Genomic DNA, 19,529 nt, shown 5'->3' with positions numbered 1-19,529 from the left:
CTTTTGTTTAGTTTCTGATAATGTTTTTCCATACACATATATGTTATCAATATAAACTATGACATCTAACCCATTTAATTTTTGTGTAATTAGCCTTTGGAATGACCCTGGACCAGTGGAGACCCCGAATGGTAGATATAGGTACTTATAGATTCCCTCCTCTGTGACTATAGTAACTAAGTTTTGCGATTCTTTATCTAATGGGGCCTGTAGATAGGCTTCCTGCAAATCTAGTTCACAAAAGTAATTGTTTCCCTGCATTTTCATTAAAATATTATCAATAGTAGGCAATGGGTAATGGTCAATTTGCAAATATTTATTTATTGTTATCCGATAGTCCCCACATAGACGGACTGATCCGTCAGGTTTTAAAACCGGGACCACTGGGGTACCCCACTCAGAATATTCCACTGGCTCAATACGCTTTTGATCAATCAATCTTTTAATTTCATCTTTAACTTTGTCTTTTAAGGCATATGGGACAGATCTTACTGGCATAAAAACTGGCTTAGCATAGTTTCATTGACAAATGGATTGGCTCACCCTTATATACACCCATTCCAGGCTCAAAGATGGCAGCAAACTCTTTCTTTATGCTTGAGATAAATTTATCTTTAGAGGTATCATCACATACCTTTTGTTTTGTTGCCATACAAGTTTTTTGTTCAAACTTTGGGGGCCATAGTTGTAACAAAGATAGCCAATCCTTTCCAATGATCTGAGACATTTCATCTTTCACAACAAATAGTCTTTGATTATTTGCCTTGACATACCCATATTCTACACATAGATTTTCAATAACACCTAAAGGCATTGAAGTTGAACGATCAAAGTTAGTAAATATAACCTTCTTTTGGGTGATTTCTAAATCTGGAAAATATTTTTCTTTTTCTGCTAAAGTTATAGTACTTACGTCCGCCCCGGTATCAACTTCAAATTCCAAAGTGTTTTTATTTACAGAAACATTTAACATAGCTGGTGGAATTTTTCTGTTATTGGTGAAATAAAACACATCAAAATATTCAGTATCTTCTGAGAGATTTTCTTTCATATCACTACAATGATCATCTTGCAAATCAGATTCACCGAGACTGACATTTTTTACTTTTATTTGCCTACTACTACACATTTTAAAAATATGTCCTTTTACACCACACTCACTACAAAATTTCTGCCGCAATGAACACTGAGCCTTAACATGTCCACTCTTTCCGCAGCAATAACATGTTATTCCAGAATTTTGCTTATTTGCTGACACTGCTCTATGACCACCGCTCTTCTTTCTTGATGATTCTTGAAGTTTAAACATTTGAGGCTCCTTTTCTTTAGTAAATGCTAACTTGTACGCTGTTTCTGCAGTCTTACCGATGCTAGTTAACATCTCCAATGACTGATCGGCTTGCTTTAATAGTTCAAATCTTACAGTATCCCGATATGTTCCATTCAGCAACCTTTCTTTGATCTCGTCATCTAATTTCGTGAAGTTACAATTTTTAGAAAGTTTTTTCAGCTCTATAATGTATTGGTCTATAGTTTCATCTGCTTTTTGACATCTGTTTCTAAATTCTGCTTGATGTAAGGCATGGTTCTTCACAGGATTGTAGTGTTTTTTTAGCTTATCACATATGTTATTATAAGTCTCATCAACAGGAGAGGTCGGTGTGCATAACGTTATTAACAAATCATATACACTGGTGCTCAGTTTGGTTATCAGCAACGGGACCTTTTTTGTTTCCGGTATATCATTCATAAGCACAAAACATTCAAACTGTTGCTGATAGGCAATCCAGTTGTCTCCATTGAAAGCATCCAATGTAGTGATGGAATTCATACTGAGCTGTTTACTAGTCTCGCCTTTATTCTTGTCTATGTAGTCACGCAAGTACTGTCGAACTTCATCAATTTTCGAGTCTTCGACCGAGAATATAGTTGTTTTAGCCAAATTGTTAGCTATTTCCACTAATTCGTGCTTTGTTTTTTCTTGAATCCACGATTTCTTTCCAGATTGAATCAATTTTTCAATCGATTTCAACATTAGAGTTGTTTGGAGGTTATGTCAACATGTAAATTTGATCGAAATGTTATTCAGTTATAACTTTCACTGAGTTATATTTCTGCAACGTGGGTCGTTTCTTGTTCGTCGCCAATGTTATATTTTACTAACCGTGGTGTAATTAATTAATACGACCAGTTATTCGGTAAGCAACGCGTTTATTTCGAGGAAACAGGAAAGACAGATGACATACGACACAAACATCATGGCGGTGGGAGTGCATGTTGCCAGCTATGAATATATACAACACATACGAAGATTTGTTCTTAGGAACCATGTCACCGATTTTGATAAAAAGAAAAACTGCATTCATACAATTAAAAAAAAAAGTGTACCCAGCTGGGGAATCGAACCCGGTTGTTTTGAAAAAATAAACTTACACTATTTCTATTCAGATATCGTTTGTGTAGGTCTTAAGCAGTAAATATCTCTAAGAAACATAATGTCTAAAATGAATAAAATGCATTTTTTTCACATACTTTAATTTATCATAGTAGGTGTTAAAAGTGACCACCGTTACAATATTCAGCAAGTTCACTTCATCTTTACAACAGTGTACAAAAATAGCTATAACACCGTTGAAGACCTAAAAGTAGCCATAGAGTCAACTTTAACGCAGATTCACCACATGAAGATACAAAATGCAATAGTAAGATCGTTACCTAGACGTGTTGAATATTGTATTGAAAAAGACGGTGGTCACTTTGAACACCTACTATGATAAATTAAAGTATGTGAAAAAAATGCATTTTATTCATTTTAGACATTATGTTTCTTAGAGATATTTACTGCTTAAGACCTACACAAACGATATCTGAATAGAAATAGTGTAAGTTTATTTTTTCAAAACAACCGGGTTCGATTCCCCAGCTGGGTACACTTTTTTTTTAATTGTATGAATGCAGTTTTTCTTTTTATCAAAATCGGTGACATGGTTCCTAAGAACAAATCTTCGTATGTCTTATAGTTTCAGACTTTCCCATACTGACCGATTTGAATGGGCCACCCTGTATACATCACCATGCATTTAAGGGTTAAAAGAATAATAAGGTTCACTATATACAATTTTATTAAATCAAATATCTAACTTAATCAAACCTCCGCGAGCCTTACCAGGTGCAAAGGTGCCCATCACACTTGCCGCATTACCATGTTGGATTGGATGGCAATGCACCTTTGCACCAGGTACGAGCGCGCACGAGCATCGGAAGTTCTTTCTCTTATTTTGTGTCCCAAAACCCCCTTGAACTATGGTACTATACGTATTTATAAATAAAAAAACATGTCTACTATAGAGTTTTATTGAAATTATATTTTAAACATGTGACTTATAAATAGTTACATACATATTACATATTCTGTCTACAGTTGAGCATACAATAATTAAATTATTTAATCTTAACATACATTATTTACCACAAACTAATGTAAAATAACTTTACAGTAACTGTTTGTTGGTGAGATTACGATTTTACTTCTTTGCATTTCTTTTTGAAAATGTTTTATGATAACCTCGTGGAAATCTGAAGCTACACTACTTATTATTTAAACAGGTAGTTCAACGAACATAGGGTAGCCTGTTGGCTGCAAAATACGTTCCTTTCCATGCTAATATTCATTTTATTCACATATTGCTTAAAATATCTTGTATCACGTTCATTTTGAGTTACATTATATTGCCGTGGGGTTGCCGGTTAAGAATAGCGCCTCCCTATCTCCTCCTTAGGTGTCGTAAAAGCCGACTAAGGGATTATACTGTGACAGGTCTATATATCACCGTTGATTAGTCACAAACCTTACTTTCGCTGGCCCTAACTGCGTAAAGGAGCGGCTCTCAGGGGTACCTGGGAGTACGGTTGGTAGTACAGCGTAGCTAGCTACCAGCTAAGTCCGAGGGACTCGCTAACAAATTATGGGTGTGGTCCTCCAACATATGGGGGTTGTGCGGCGGGTTAACTCCCCTCCCACGGAAAAACTAACCTGTTATGAAACCGACACAAGAGAGTAAACGATCTGATCCCAAAACTAACGACAAATGGCATGGCATTAAGGATATCCGATTAGCCTCTTGGAATGTGCGTTCTCTTTATAGGCCTGGCGCTCTGTACCAAGTAAATAGGGAGTTACTCAGATACGATGTCGATATAGCTGCCCTTCAAGAGGTCAGATGGCTTGGCCAGGGAGAATGCAATGTTGATAACAGTTCAATTTTGTTCTATAGTGGTAGTGATGCTGGGCAACACAGATCTGGAACTGGTTTCATGGTAAGGAAGAACTTGGTCGGCAACGTGATTCGCTTCGACGCAGTTTCCGATAGGATATGCGTCATCCGTATTAAAAGCAAATTTTGTAACATTTCAATTGTAAACGCTTATGCTCCTACGGAAGTATCCGATGACGAAATGAAAGATGCTTTCTATGATCACCTCGAATCCGTATACGACCAATTGCCGAGCTTCGATATCAAAATACTATTAGGCGATTTCAATGCCAAAGTAGGACGTGAGGATGCGTTTGTGCCCACGATAGGAAAGTACAGCAAACATGATACTTCGAACAATAATGGTGTAAGACTCATAAGTTTTGCATCATCAAAGGCAATGGTCATCAAAAGCACAATGTTTCCGCACAAAGACATACACAAAGGCACCTGGAAGTCTCCCAACGGCTACACAGTAAATCAGATTGACCATGTTGTTATCGATTCTAGACACAAGAGCACCATACAGGATGTGAGAACTTTTAGAGGAGCAGACTGTGACAGCGACCACTATCTATTGTGTATTAAAATAAGAGCAAAAATCAATGTAGAAAGTAAACAACACACCCAAAGCAGCAGTAATATTATAAACATTGAAAATTGAAAAGACCCAACGTTAAAGGAAAAGTTCCAACTGGAGTTAAGTAATAGATTCAAAGGACTTACAATAGATGATGATATAGATAAAAACTGGGAAGTAATGAAAACCACCGTTAAAGAAGCTGGGCTGAGAATACTTGGACGAAAGGCAAAAAGCAGACAAAAGAAGTGGTGGAATGATGAGTGTACAAGAGTGATAGAACAGAGGCGACATTATAAAGCACTGGCCGAACAGAATAGTCAATGGAAGAGAAATCATGAACAACTACAGAAAGAGGCAAAACGGGTCATCAAGAGAGAAAAGAAAACATCTCGAGAACTTGGTCAGGGGTATGGAAGTATTGATGAAAGCGCAAGAGTCTCGAAAATTCTTCCAAGAGGTGAGGTCTTTCAAGAAAGGCTACCAGCCCTCTACACAGATGCTCCTTGATGACAGTGGAAACCTCGTAACTTCACGTGTTGTCAATGACGCGTTATTAACATGACGTCAATGAAGGCATGTGGCGGGATTACTTCGAGCGTCTGCTTAATTGTCCTCCCGCAGAAGAGCAGACCTCTCTGACAACGGACGATAATGACCTGGCCCCTATTTCAAAAAGCCTACAATTGTCAGTGACATATGTCGAGCGACAATTGTCGATTACAGGTGACAAATTACAATTTTATAAAATATTTTCTATAGAATTGCTTACAAACATGACAGGCATTTTGCTACAATTGTATGTATTACAATTATGTTATGAAACAATAATTATTATTTCTAGGCGACATATTTGTAGAATTGTCGGTGAATCTCGACAGGAGGATTAAGATGTGTCGAATTGTGTGACAATTGTAGTAATTTGTGGTTGACATACGCGTTGTTCAAAATGGCTGCCCATGCGAGTGGTATAGTGACACTATTAATGATAGTGACAGTAATTCCTACCTATATACTTAGGTTTTCGTACTTAGTTAGGAGTTCCTGTTACTTCGCCGTCGATATAAGTTTCAATAATGCTACGTAAATATGAAATTAAATTTGTAGCAAACTACGGATATCTCAATTTATTTATATCATTGTACCATCGGCCGCAATGATAGTACCTTATTACAAGGGCATAAAGCCTACCGATGCTGTGTACCGATGTGTTGCTGTTAGTAAACGCTATTGGCCCCTTCGTAACATTATTAGTACTTAGGTATATTTTTGAGATTTCTCTGCGTTAATACAATAATATGTATACTAAATTGTGTTTGTAAACTTATGTATCATAAAAAATACTACATAAGTAGCTATCATTAATATTATTTTATACAAATACCCTCAAATTAATTTGAGCGTTTTTAAATGAACGAGTTACCTTCGTATTTAGGTACACCGAATTCCAAATTCAAATATTTTTAGTTTAGTTAAGCATTTTAACTATTAGTTTAGAATAGTTTTAATTTGTTTAATTTTTTATTTGTATATTTTTACTGTAGTACCTAATGGTCAATTTTACTTCTTCTTCTTTTATTCACGTTTATAAGAAATAAATTTTATATATCTTAATAATTCAAACTTATTAAATACTTAGTATAGTGCCAAGTTAGGTATATATCTTAGATATTTTTATTTCTTTGCCATACACCCGTTTCAATAAAACGTTGAGCTATTCCTTTATATTTAAGTATTAACTTTCATTGCGGATATTAATTTGTTATCAAATTTATCAAATAACACGAATTTGCGGTCGGAAATCAATTTTAAGATAGTCATCTTTCTTATTATATCCATACTGCAATATTGTTTTTGAAACAAAATACTAACACATAACAAATGCCTACTTGATACACATAAATAATGTTACCGAAGAAAATTATATAATGGTGGGAGAGGATTTAGGTAATGAATAGTTTTAAATAAGTTTTATCGAAGTTAACAAAGGCATTTATATTTATAGTCAGCCAATAAACATAAAAATATCCATTAAATAAATTTACTTATTGCCATTTGAGTCAACTACTATTCATAATTTGATACATTTATCCCTATGGTTAATCGTGACAATTGTATTCTACAATTGTCGCACCTGTCAGCGTGGTGAAACTAATAATTCTACATATGTAATATTTTGTGACAATTGTCGCACCTGTCACCTATATGAAATTGGGGCCTGCACGTAGAACAACCTTCATTTGAGGAGGTACACAGTGCTATAAAGAGGCTAAAGAACAACAAAGCTCCGGGTATTGATACGTTGCCTTCCGAGGTCTGGAAGTATGGCGGTGGTGCTGCCCAGTCCAAGCTTTATGAGCTAATTCTCAAAATTTGGGAGCTAGAACGGCAGCCCCAGGAATGGAATACAGGTGTCATCTGCCCCGTGCACAAAAAAGGCTGCAGAAAGAAGTGTTCAAATTACCGAGGGATTGCTCTGCTTCCTACAGCGTACAAGGTCTTGTCGTATGTGCTATTAAAGAGGCTAGAACCGTACGCGGAAAGAATCCTTAGCGATTTTCAGTGTGGGTTTCGTCAAAGCCGCAGCACAATCGACCAGATCTTCCTCCTTAATCAAATAATGGAGAAAAAATGGGAATACGCTCAGAACTTCCATTCGCTATTTGTGGATTTCACGAAAGCATACGACAGCATTGACCGAGGCGCCCTGTATTCCATTCTGAGAAAGTTCCATATTCCCAGAAAACTCGTCGATATGATCCAAGTAGCCACTAGTAAAAGCCAAATGCGCGTAAGGGTCGGTAACGCACTGACAACCGACTTCACGGTGAGTACCGGTCTAAAACAAGGCGATGCCCTGTCTCCTATGCTTTTCAATTTGGTCCTGGAACATGTGGTTCGAAAACTGGTATCACTTGAGGTTGGAGTAAACCTGAATGGAAGGCATAGACTGATAGGGTACGCGGATGACCTGGCCTTGCTAGGGGAAAACCGTGAAGAGGTGGCATTATCGGCAAGGATTTTGGAGCAAGAAGCAGCAAAAGTGGGTCTCAGAATCAACCATGAGAAAACGGAATACCTCCATATGAAGCGGTACAGGGACAGTCGCGCCCAGAGGCAGAACCTACGTGTGGGCGAAAACGCGTACAAGGGCGTTTCCAAGTTCAAATACCTCGCTGCACTGTCACTGATACACATACAAGGGAGGACGAAATCAACATCCGAACTCAAAACACCTTACGCTGCAGTGCTGCGCTCCACAAGGTCTTGGTGTCCAAGCTTCTTAGTAGACACACAAAACTACGGATCTATAAGACCGTGATCCGCCCCATTTTAATGTATGGGTGTGAGGCTTGGACACTAACACTCAAGGAGGAAAACAGCCTCCTAGTAACAGAACGTAAGGTGTTCAGGAAGATTCTGGGACCCGTGAAAAGAGACGATGGCAGTTGGAGAATCCGAAAAAATGCCGAAATTGAACATCTTATAGCCGAACCGAATATAATACGTGAGACCAAGGCACATCGTCTCCGCTGGCTTGGCCATCTTATAAGGATGGGTGAGGATCGGGCAGTCAAGAGAGCCTATCTGGGTTGTCCAACTGGACGCCGTCCCGCTGGCCATCCTAAATATCGTTGGGCAGATAGAGTGGAAGCAGATCTCCGTGAACTCGGCGTTAACGAGGGCTGGCGAGAGGTCGCTCTGGACCGCGTAAAGTGGCGTGCTCTTGTGTTGGAGGCCAAGACTCACTTTGGGTCGTCGCGCCAACAAAGTAAGTAAGTAAGTACAGCAAGCGAAAAATCTTATTTACGGAATAACGAAGGAATTGCGGAATCTGGTAAGCGTAAAAAATATAATTTTAATTGAAAAGTCTAATCGCTGCTGTAATTAATATTTGCAATGAAAAATACTTATCTGTGTTTTATTTGTGTTGAATTGAATTGTTGAACTAGAATAACTGACTTCGAAAAAGTTGCTTTTATTAAGTCGGGTAATTAGAGAGGGGATATCTCAATGTAGTAACCGATATGCAAAAGCTAATAATGAGTACTTATAAGAAGAATTTGAACCCAGTGAATCAAAATCATACAGGCAATATAAAATGTTCATTGTTGCCTTCACTCACTTTGCGCAGAAAATGTTGAATGTTATTGGTAATTGTAAAGAAAAAAGTGAGTCCCAAAGGCCGTAGCAGGATAAGGGAACAAAAAGTGCCCTTTATGATTAGGAGCTGGTTTTTTTTCTATAGTTACTTACACTTAGTAGTGCGATTGTGCAAAGTTTTGTTGAAAAATTCCCAGTTCAGCTGGCAGAAAAAAAAACCAAATTCATGAAATATGATTTTTCTCTAAACTCTATCATACAATCTTTTTTTCATTTTGGTTAACTAAATAGTACTTATAACCTGGAAGAAATTTGAGTCTCCAACTATAATATGCAAAAAGTACGTAAGTCAACATTTCAAAAAAAATTTTTTTTAGTTTCTGAAGGAGGGACCACTCTAAATGATACTTCTAAAAAAGCCTTATTTAATGATCTGTCAGTCATATAAGTTTGACAGTTAAAATCGAAAAACAACAGTGTCAAAATTAAAAAATAATGTTGGTTGGATTTTGTTACATTTTATTGTTATACTCGTACCATTCTAACACCGCCAAATAACTTAAAAAGTTATTTCCTGATCGAATGTGTAAAAAAAAAACAGACAGAAAAAAAACAGTGTAAAAAAAAAAGGCAGTTTTTTTTTTATTGGATCGTCTTTCTAAGGGTTTCTAAGGAATGAAATTTTTATATCCTCGTAAAAAATTGTTTATTATGATGTCTATTACCTATGCATACTTTTAACTGTAAGAAAAATATAATGTTTCTGTCTCGTTTTGTCCAAATCGGACGATACAATAAAAAGATAGAATTTTTTTAATTTTCATAAAACACCTCGCTACGCTCGGCTTCCTAAGGGATGAAATTTCGATATCCTCGGAAAAAATCGTTTACTATGATGTCTACTATCACCATGCAAAGCGGCTTGCTTCCATCCGAAAGTGCAGCTTTTTTTCATAACTAGTATGACTAAACAGCGATTACACTTTTACCAATAACTGCAATAGTTATTTGTTATACAAGGGGGCAAAGTTGTATTTTAACGCCGAGTGTGGAATTGAAAAACGAGCAAGTGAAAGGATTCTATAGTTGAACCACGAGCGAAGCGAGTGGTTCCAGAATAGAATCCTGAACTTGCGAGTTTTTTAACACACGAGAAGTAAAATACATTTGCACCCGAGTGTAACACAAAACTTTTCCCCTTACTATAGCGAGGAAACTACAACGCAAAAAATGCGTTTAAAACTGCTTCCAGTAGTTCCACAGGTGGTAAATCATCTTTATTGCTAGATTCACCTACTTTTATCAATTTTAAAGCAGTTAATTTGACTTTATTCAAGGTCAAATTACTTTACCCACTAGTGGATAAAATGCGTTTTTACCCGCTGGTATTAAAGGACAAAACACGTGTTTCCGAGCTAGTGAGGGGAAAAGTTATTTTACGTAAATTTGTGGTAAATACATTAATAAAATAAAATAAAAATAAAAAAGCCTTTTATTCCGCCTCATTTTTAACTTATTACTACTTACATCTATATGTTATACTTTATTTAAACGAGCGGACCTCTTCGTGAGTGAAGGCCTCTCCCAGTTTGCGCCATCTCTCTCTATCTTGGGCTTCAGTGTGCCAATTTCTCGGGACATGCTTTATTATGTCATCTATCCATCTAGCCTGTGGTCGTCCTCTGTTTCGTTTACCAGGTGGTCCTTTCCAGGTTGTGCTTCTTTTGGTCCATCTAGTGTTAGGTAGTCTAGCTATATGCCCTGCCCATTTCCACTTCATGTGTATGCAATGTTCGAGGGCGTCTACAAGCATAGTTGTTTCTCTTATTTTTGAGCTCTTAATTTTATCTAGTTTTTTAATATTTAGTATTGTACGTTCTTGTGCTCTCTGGCAGGTTCTAATTTTTTGTTTTATGTCTTTTGTGTAGGTCCAGGTTTGGCATCCATAGCTGAGACATGGTAATAGGCAGGTGTCCATGACTTTTTTTTTTCAGTGGCATCGGTAGAGGGTTTTTCAAAATGTCTTTTAGACTCCAGAATTTGCACCATGTTTTAGTGATTCTTCTATCTAGTTCTGTTTTATGTCTGTCGCTTTCAAAAGATATTTGTTTACCCAGATATATATAATCTTTCACATATTCAATTGCCTCTTCTTGTATATATATTGGTTGTTCTTTTCCGTTTGTTAAGATTTTTGTTTTGCTCAAATTCATATGCTAAATACATTAACTAAATAATATTATTATTCTGTCTGGTTGAGGTAACTGGTGACCGAAGAGCTGGCGACTTCCTCGCACAATACAACGTATCAGCATTGCGATGCAGCGAGGAAATATTGTCAGTATCCTTGGTACAGTGCCACAAGGGCCTATTTTAGACATTAGTTAGGTTTTTGGTTTAGTTAGTTTCTTATATAGGTAATTATGTAAATATGTTCATGTAAATAAATAGTATCTATATATTCCTATAATAAAAAAATACACCATATTACTTATTAATGTTTGCTCAACTGTAGGTCAAACCAATCTGAAACCTTTTTTTTTTTTGACATAAACAACCAATATTTAAAATATATTTTGGGTATTAAAAGTGTATGATGACTACGTAGTTTCGATTAAAAATGTGTGTAATTTTTTATTTATTTTGGCCACCGAAAACGCTGTCAGCGATGTAGTCACGTCATCGAATTCGAACTTACGCCGTGGCTTGCGTGGGCGACGGTCACGCGACGGTCGCGCGACAGCGATGCGACGCATACGAAATCAAACCTATCGATATGGAAGTAGACGATGTGATGGCGACGGTCGCGCGGACACGGCGTTACTTCATATCAATAAAATCAGTGACATAATTAACTTTATGCCTCATACTCAAAAGTCACAAAATCTTGTTTTCAAATAGCACAGATAATCTATAAATTAGCATGACTGTATTGTTTTCGCCTTATTTTAGGTCATAATAAAATATAGTGATATTTTATTTCGGTTAATTAGACAGTACTTAATCCTTAATCATATAAGACAAACTTTAAAAAAGAGTCAAGTAGCCTATATTTTGCTCAATTTGAAAATTAAAGGGACCGTACTTAACTGCTCAACATACCTAGTTGTATAGTCTAATTGTTCCAGAAGGGTCCAATTGTGTTCACATTATAAGTACGCTGAACAAAGGAGGCAAGCAGGAAACCCATAGAGGAAACCCGTGACGTGATGATGTCTTTACAACGCTAAAATTCGCGCAAAGCGAACCCACTTGACAAATTAAGGTGTTATTCAACAAAATTATAAATAGCATTTATAAGGGCATGGTAAATATTTTTTGGGCAACCTGCGTTTACGACGTTTCAGAATACGTTTCTCGATATGGACTAAGAGTCAGCCACCAGCAGGCCTAGCACATGATGGCCACGGGAGTATGTCGCCGCGAGATAGACTACCTGTCCTTATGTCATTAATACAATTAGACAAAGACGTGTCATCTATCTCGCGGCGACATACTCCCGCGGCCATCATGTGCTAGGCCTACAGACCTTCCTCATTTTATCAAGGATGAAACTTTGGGATAATGTAGAGTTCATATCGACGTTTAATGTCTGCATATAACCTACTTCGGCCCGTCGGTCATTTTTGTGCTATAAGATTTTTTTAATAAACACTATCTTTCCTTAAATTCTCAAGGCTGATTATTTGTATGTGTTAGAAAAGACTGTAAGGATTTCATAATCAAAATTTTCTGACTTTTATCAGACGCTTGAAAGTCTCTCTAACTTATCCTGATTTCTCAAGCTGCAGCCGGCGCAAATGGTTAGGAAATGATGATTATCAATTCCCAACCTAACACTATATTCTAACACATATTATATAAAAATTAGCCTTGAGAAATTAATGAAAGTTAGTGTTTTTTTTTTAAACCTTATAGCCAAAAAATGGCCGACAGGCCGCACTAGCTAAATATGCAGACATAAAACGTCGATACGAACTCTACATTATCTAAGTTTCATGAATCCTTGAGAAAATGAGGAAGGTCTGGGGCTCTTAGTCCAATAGCGTAATGGCTAATGGTAAAGACAGGTTGTACCGAAAACATTTACGTTGACAGATGATTTTTGAGTTTTTTTTTTGCTTTATACATGTCTTTCAAAAAAATATAATTAAAATAACACTAACTCAATTTTCAATTTTTTTTTGTCCTCTAGCTTAAAACAAGGCAAACTTTTGCATATTCAGTGCCACGGGCTACGAGCCGATAACAAGGCGTTTAGAAAAAAAAAACAAGCTACTACGAACAGAAAATCTGACTAAGTATCGGGATTCGGGTCACAATTCTGTTTTTTTGCCCACAGCGCGCAAAGTAATATTTTTCCTGTCATGTGGAAACTTTATAGAGCTATTAAGTATGTACTGTAAAACATCGTACGAATACACGTGACTATCTAGACTACTATCTAGAAGACTATCTTCGGTCGTGTTTTATTGATCTCCACTCGTTTCCAATTTCGTCTTTTCCGCACTTGTATCGTAATATATTTCCTCGCGTTAAAGAAACTTACCCAAGGAATCGGCGGTTAGATAAGTAAAGCACATGTGTTTACGAAACCGACGGCCACCTTATCACCCTCCTTAGGAAAAACTAGCCCTAATTAAGAATAGTCCGGTAATTTTCTCATAAATTACTGTGTGAAGCGACCACAAATCATTTTAACCCCCGACGCAAAAACGACGGGGTGTGTTATAAATTTGACGTGTCTGTCTGTCTATCTGTTTGTCTGTCTGTCTGTCTGTTTGTGTGTGTGTCTGTCTGTGGCATCGTAGCTCCCGAACGGATAAACCGATTTAGATTTCGTTTTTTTTCCTTGAATGCTGAATTAGTCGAGAGTGTTCTTAGCCATGTTTCATGAAAATCGGTTCACTATTGTGGTTAGGTTAGCCAGTTTTACAGCTCTTACGGCCCAGCCACGACGTTGGTCTATAAACGCGACAGCGGTGAGCGGCAGCCATACGTGCGAATGAAAAGTCCCATCGCTGTGTCTCGCTCCAATGTATGGCCGCCGCTCACGGCGCTCACAGTCGTGGCTGAGCCGTTATGGTATAGGGTAAACGCAGCTATTAACGCCCCCCTTAAGGCAATTTTACAATCGGGTCTAATTATTAAATATACACGTTGTTCAAACATTTTATTTTCCTATTATATGTGATACTATGATAATTAAAAAAGGTAAATATTGTGTTACTTGTACTCAAATTAAACATTATGATATTAAAAATCTATTTTTAAATTACTGAGTCGATTGCTACCATTAGCGACCCATAAAAATGCATATGAAGCTATCAACGATTTTTAAGCAGCTATTACCGATTGTGTTATAAGTATGAGTAATTACCTGAACGCCCAGCGAGTACACAGTACAGCAACACCTAGTATAGTGGCATAGTCCACAGGTAACGGGTAATTTATTAAAAACATGTTCAGCATTGTCATAAAATTGAAATTTGGTAATGAATTAATTGATGGATTTCATTAAATTTAGTTTGATGTTTAACAGCCATTAATTTGTTCGCATTTGTGTGAGATTTTTTTTTATAAATTACTCGGTGGCAAAGTTTGTTTAACCTTCGTATCTTGAAACCCTCGCAACCCTCAGATGCTACATTCTGAACCACTCACTACGCTCATGGATCAATATTGAAGTCTTTAGCTTGCTCGAGTATCATTATTAGATAGTAGGTATCAATATTTGTACGTGCGGTTAAACAACAAATTTGCCCCCTTGTAAAACAAATGTAACTTTTGTCGTGATATTTTTTCCAACAGTGCTGCAAGAGAGGCACAACCCAAGAGGCTGTATTAGGCAACTCTTCTTGGTACCAAAGCCACATTTTTATTAAAACTTGTATGTTTGTAATAATTGTATGGCTTTAATAATGTCCTTAATATTATAACCTACTTATTTAGGAACGATCGGTCATACCTTCTCATGGTTTGTAATAGCGATTTCTATGAGTCGTTGAAAGAATATGTAAGCACTAACGTAAAATGTATGACCGACCCATATTAAACAACATTATTATTGTTATTTTATTATTGTTGTGGCTACTAAACACTTTGTTATTACGTGATATTCAAAAATTTTGACATAAAATCAGTTTTTATGGGTAAAACTCCTTCACAAACAATGTCTTACACAATATCCGTTTTCCAAAATATTCTTATTTTAGTAAGATTTACAACGTCAAAAGAAGAAAACTAAGTACAAATGTGTATGTCTTAATAGCTTTTTGAAAAAAACTATTATTTGGGTCTCAAATAATCTATAAACATACTTATGTTTCTAAAGAATAATATTGTAAAAGAAAGAAAAAACTTAACATGACGTTATAGTCATTACCGACCTATGGGTCGTTGATAGCTGCTACTACTAAAACTGATGAAGCTATCACCGCCCAAATTTAATTTCATGTTTTATGTATGTTAGTGGATGTTTTTTAACAAATCGTGATAACCAATCTATAATTTATAAATGACTGAATATAATTAACAACAAAAGTAAATGTAAAATAGTCAATTGTTAACATAAACGTCTTAGCCAGATAAGTCAAATCCTTACTTGAAAGTGCAAGCGCCAGTATGGAATGTCCTTCTTCTTCGGTACCCACGACTTGATTGACGTATTATTATGATTTCTCGAACTACCACTCAAACTAATGTAACACTACCCTATACTCAAGAAATAAACGCTTTTAGAAAATAACCTACCTACCCTCACGTTACATATAGCTCAGCCAATATCTAGCCACCCTACAGTATCGATACATAAGAGCCTACCCTTATTATTATTCTGAGTACCCGCTGATCATGCGACATACCCGTCGGTCCTCTAGTGACTAACTCAATTCCTTACTACACAACCAGTATAAAGTGACCTAGAAACTCGATAGAAACATTGACATTCGGAGTCTACAGTTTTAATGGTTTTCGTTTAAGAAGTTGTAATGATAAGCCAGCGTGCCGCGTCGGCAACTTGTTAACTCGATCTCTCTCGAATTAACAGCCTATCCATAATTATTGGAAAATTATAAGGATGGAATTACCATTCACGAGTAAATTAGCGTAGACAGCAAAATTTTGCAGTGAGTGTCTACAGCCCGAGGTCTGAGTAAACGAAATTTTAACCCGCGCGCAGGACCGAATATCAAAATGACGAAAACTGGAGGGCCTACCGGGAATACCGCAGTTCGATAAAATTTGTAAATTAAATTACGAGCATCTTTATCTTTACCTCCAACTAAAGAATGACAGAGAAAGATGCCAACAATTTTCGGACTTCGGTGTGCTTCGGTATTCGCGGGAGGCCTCGTCGAAACGTTTCTATAATTGCGAAAATCAGATGCTTCTCATGTTTTTGGATTGGTAACAATATTTCTCATTTTCAATATGAAAGTATTTTTTGCTTGATGTATATTTATGGTGTTCGTTTATCTTTCATGTTTTAGGTAATAGTTTTTCCGTGTTTTCCTCTAAATTTGCTCAAATGTTGACTGGAAGAGATCCCTGTAAGTTCGCCTTCGAAAATGATATCTAAACATATATCTTTCCAGGCACCAATGCCACACCATTCAAACTTGGCTCAAACATAACTTATGCTTATTAAACCTTTCGCCGTCTAAAGAAGGAAATTGACAAAAATATATGACCCACTTTACATATTCCATTTGAAGCTCAAAGTGGATCATATTAGGAACTTCTTCATATGAATGTATATGTATTTTAGATTTTTGTAATATGGCAGGTAGGTCGCGCGATAAATGATATAATGTATATCAGACCGTCCCTTTCGCACTATTGTATGTAAGTGCGATGGGCACGGCCTGATATTATATCATTTATCGCGCGACCATGCTTGCCTATCAAGTGTCAAGTCTTGCCGGTCAAGTACCTGGGTGGGTCAACTTTTTTATGTCACCGAGAAAGAATTTTATAAAACTTTTTTGTTGAATATCTACGCGTTTGTATATGTTTCACGTAGAAGCTAGTATAATTGACGTTTCGCACAAATTTCACTATTTTATCACCATTCGCTGCTTAAGCGTCGTGTTGACTCAAAAAGTGTCCCCTGGAATTATATTCTAAATAAATCTGGTACCATTTAATATACATATAAAAGAACATAATAGCTTTCCTTCTAGCAAATAATAATAAGTGTTTTGCAAAAATTTCATTTTTGGCACAAGCTTTTATCGCCGACTGTACCTTTCATTCAACAGTCATCTACTGCTCTCCGAGACGTTTCTAAAAACCCCTTACTCGATGGGATACGACGTTTCATGACAGAGTTCCTATGACCACCTTTCTGTTCCATCATCAGATCAGCTGCATGATACCATAATATTGCCTTGTCACGTGATTTACATATGTGTGCAAAATTTCAGCTCAATCGGAAACCGGGAAGTGGGTCAAATTTAGCTTCTACGTTTTGACGCAAACTAACATACTAACAAGGCGAGTTGAATTAAGCTTGTAAAAATAAAGAATAGGCACAACGTAGGTGCAAGAGTAGGTGCAAATTACTTTGCACTCTTGTTGAAAAATGCAACTTTTCTGTATACCTATTTCCGAAATAGCAAAGAGAGTCTTTACCAGTTGGTGTGGTGAAAACATAATTTAAGATAAAATGCGCTTTTAACTACTAATATTACATGGTACATACAGATACACGTCTAGTTTACCCTTCGGGTTGGAAGGTCAGATGGCAGTCGCTTTCATAAAAACTAGTGCCTACGCCAAATCTTGGGATTAGTTGTCAAAGCGGACCCCAGGCTCCCATGAGCCGTGGCAAATGCCGGGTTAACGCAAGGAGGATGATGATGACTCATTAATTGGTACGGGTTCTATGATTCATTAGTAATGGTACAAGGGGGCAAAGGTTCTGATGGAATTCATTAGTGAACCACGAGCGAAGCGAAAATCCTGAACTTGCGAGTTTTTTATATATCTCAAAAAATGGTCAGTTGGCGGACTGACAATTTAAAAAGAATAAATTTCACCCCTCTTTTCAAAGGACAAAACCTTATTTACACCTGTAACCTCTTTTTTATTTACACCTGTAATTTTATACAGCTTAGGTACGTAAGCGACTTATGCCAACTTTTGAATGTAAACACTCTTTGAAAGCAGCTTACGGTAACTTTGAATACTTTTGTAAGCTGGTTTTTAAGTGTAAATGGGTTCGAAACTGCTTACGGAAGCGACTCACAGTTTTCAAATAAATGTATTAAGTTTGTGAACATACTTGGATTTTATTTTTATTATTCCCCAGTCCCAAATCTGAGGACAGGCCTCCACTCGTAGTTCAATAGATTTGGGCAGCTTAATTACCCATACTGTATAGCACAATCTGATCATCAGAGATCTTCTTCTTCGTCATTAGCATAGGAGATAGTTTATTAAATTTACTGGCAAGGCCGGCAACAGACAGTCTAAAGCTGAGTTTAGATGTGCAAGTTATTGCTGCAAGTTTTGAGACAGAAGTATATGCAAGAAAGAGATGCAGATATTTTTGAATCTCGCATACGGGATTTTGTCAGTAAAATACCGGTTGAAAACGGTGACTTGCTTATTATGTTCAGTGACAATTTTCTGAATTCGAACGCGTGAGACTCAAAAATCGGCCCGCAGATTATGAATTTTAACACTGTCTGTTGCCGGCCTAAATGACAATAATACTGGCATAAATGATTTTAGTGCATTAACCTCTCTTTATAAATTTGAAGACCAAATTTATTCAAAGTGGACAAACGTTTTTTAAAGTGTTAGGTAAAATGAGAGCACCATATTGCTAGCTCCCTCTAACGCATAACTGTGTCCCCATTCCACATTAGCAGTAAACTTTAGTGACATGGTTGATTGAAGATAATATTCTACTCATCTTATGCTATTCAGTCAAGCGTTACAGTATGAACACAATATTTATCCAACTGACCTCTTTACAATTTGAAAAGCACCAACCTTTGAAATTCTTTCCTCTTATCTTCAGGTATCAGACTTAAGCTGGACATGTCTTTCACTCCATTTTCAACACATTGTGTAAAAAAAGCTCAAAAAGAGCTTGTTTTGAAAAAAATGTAATTGAAGTAGTGTTGTGTACCCGTTGCCAAGGAAACCGATAACTGTCAATCAATAGGATTTGAAACATTGTAATCGAACAACCTTGGCGCAATTTGACAATAGCAATGCGGTGTAGGCTGCAGTAATCTTTGTAGTTTTGTAGATACCTGCCTATCTATTTTTTTGTAGATAAATCTATGTAGATATCTGAATCGATAGGAAACAAACTACCGAGATTAAAGTAAGTATTCTATCTATCGAAAGGATTATCATTACTAACAATTTTATCCACGGCTTTTAAACAGAAATATTGAAGTTCGACCTAGGCAATTACAATAATTACTAATTTATAGGTACTTATAGTATATTATTATTCTATTTGTCACGAGAACGCAAGAACCCGGCAATGTTCCATCAGCCCTTTGTGAAATGGCCAAGATAAGAGCCGCTGTTTACACATTGGCGAACCAATCAGCATTGGCTCTTCATGA

At 36.7% G+C, this 19,529-nt stretch overlaps 1 protein-coding gene across 2 annotated transcripts in view; it reads right to left on the bottom strand.

The window, feature by feature from the left end:
- The window catches only part of LOC125226318 (lebercilin), a 29,503-nt gene extending 10,465 nt beyond the window's left edge, over positions 1-19,038 (bottom strand). Inside the window, exon 1 of one of the 2 annotated variants that reach the window (XM_048130263.1) lies at positions 18,940-19,038. In XM_048130263.1, the coding sequence (XP_047986220.1) occupies positions 18,940-18,989 (50 nt within the window). In that variant the 5' untranslated portion in view covers positions 18,990-19,038. Of the gene's footprint in view, positions 1-18,913 lie in introns of both variants that reach the window. The other variant, XM_048130264.1, reaches the window with a different exon arrangement.
- Positions 19,039-19,529: the final 491 nt, after the last annotated feature.

Source organism: Leguminivora glycinivorella, chromosome 5 (genome assembly GCF_023078275.1).
Source record: "Leguminivora glycinivorella isolate SPB_JAAS2020 chromosome 5, LegGlyc_1.1, whole genome shotgun sequence".
NCBI classification, from domain to species: Eukaryota; Metazoa; Arthropoda; class Insecta; order Lepidoptera; family Tortricidae; genus Leguminivora; species Leguminivora glycinivorella.
This window is presented reverse-complemented; position numbering and strand designations above follow the sequence as displayed.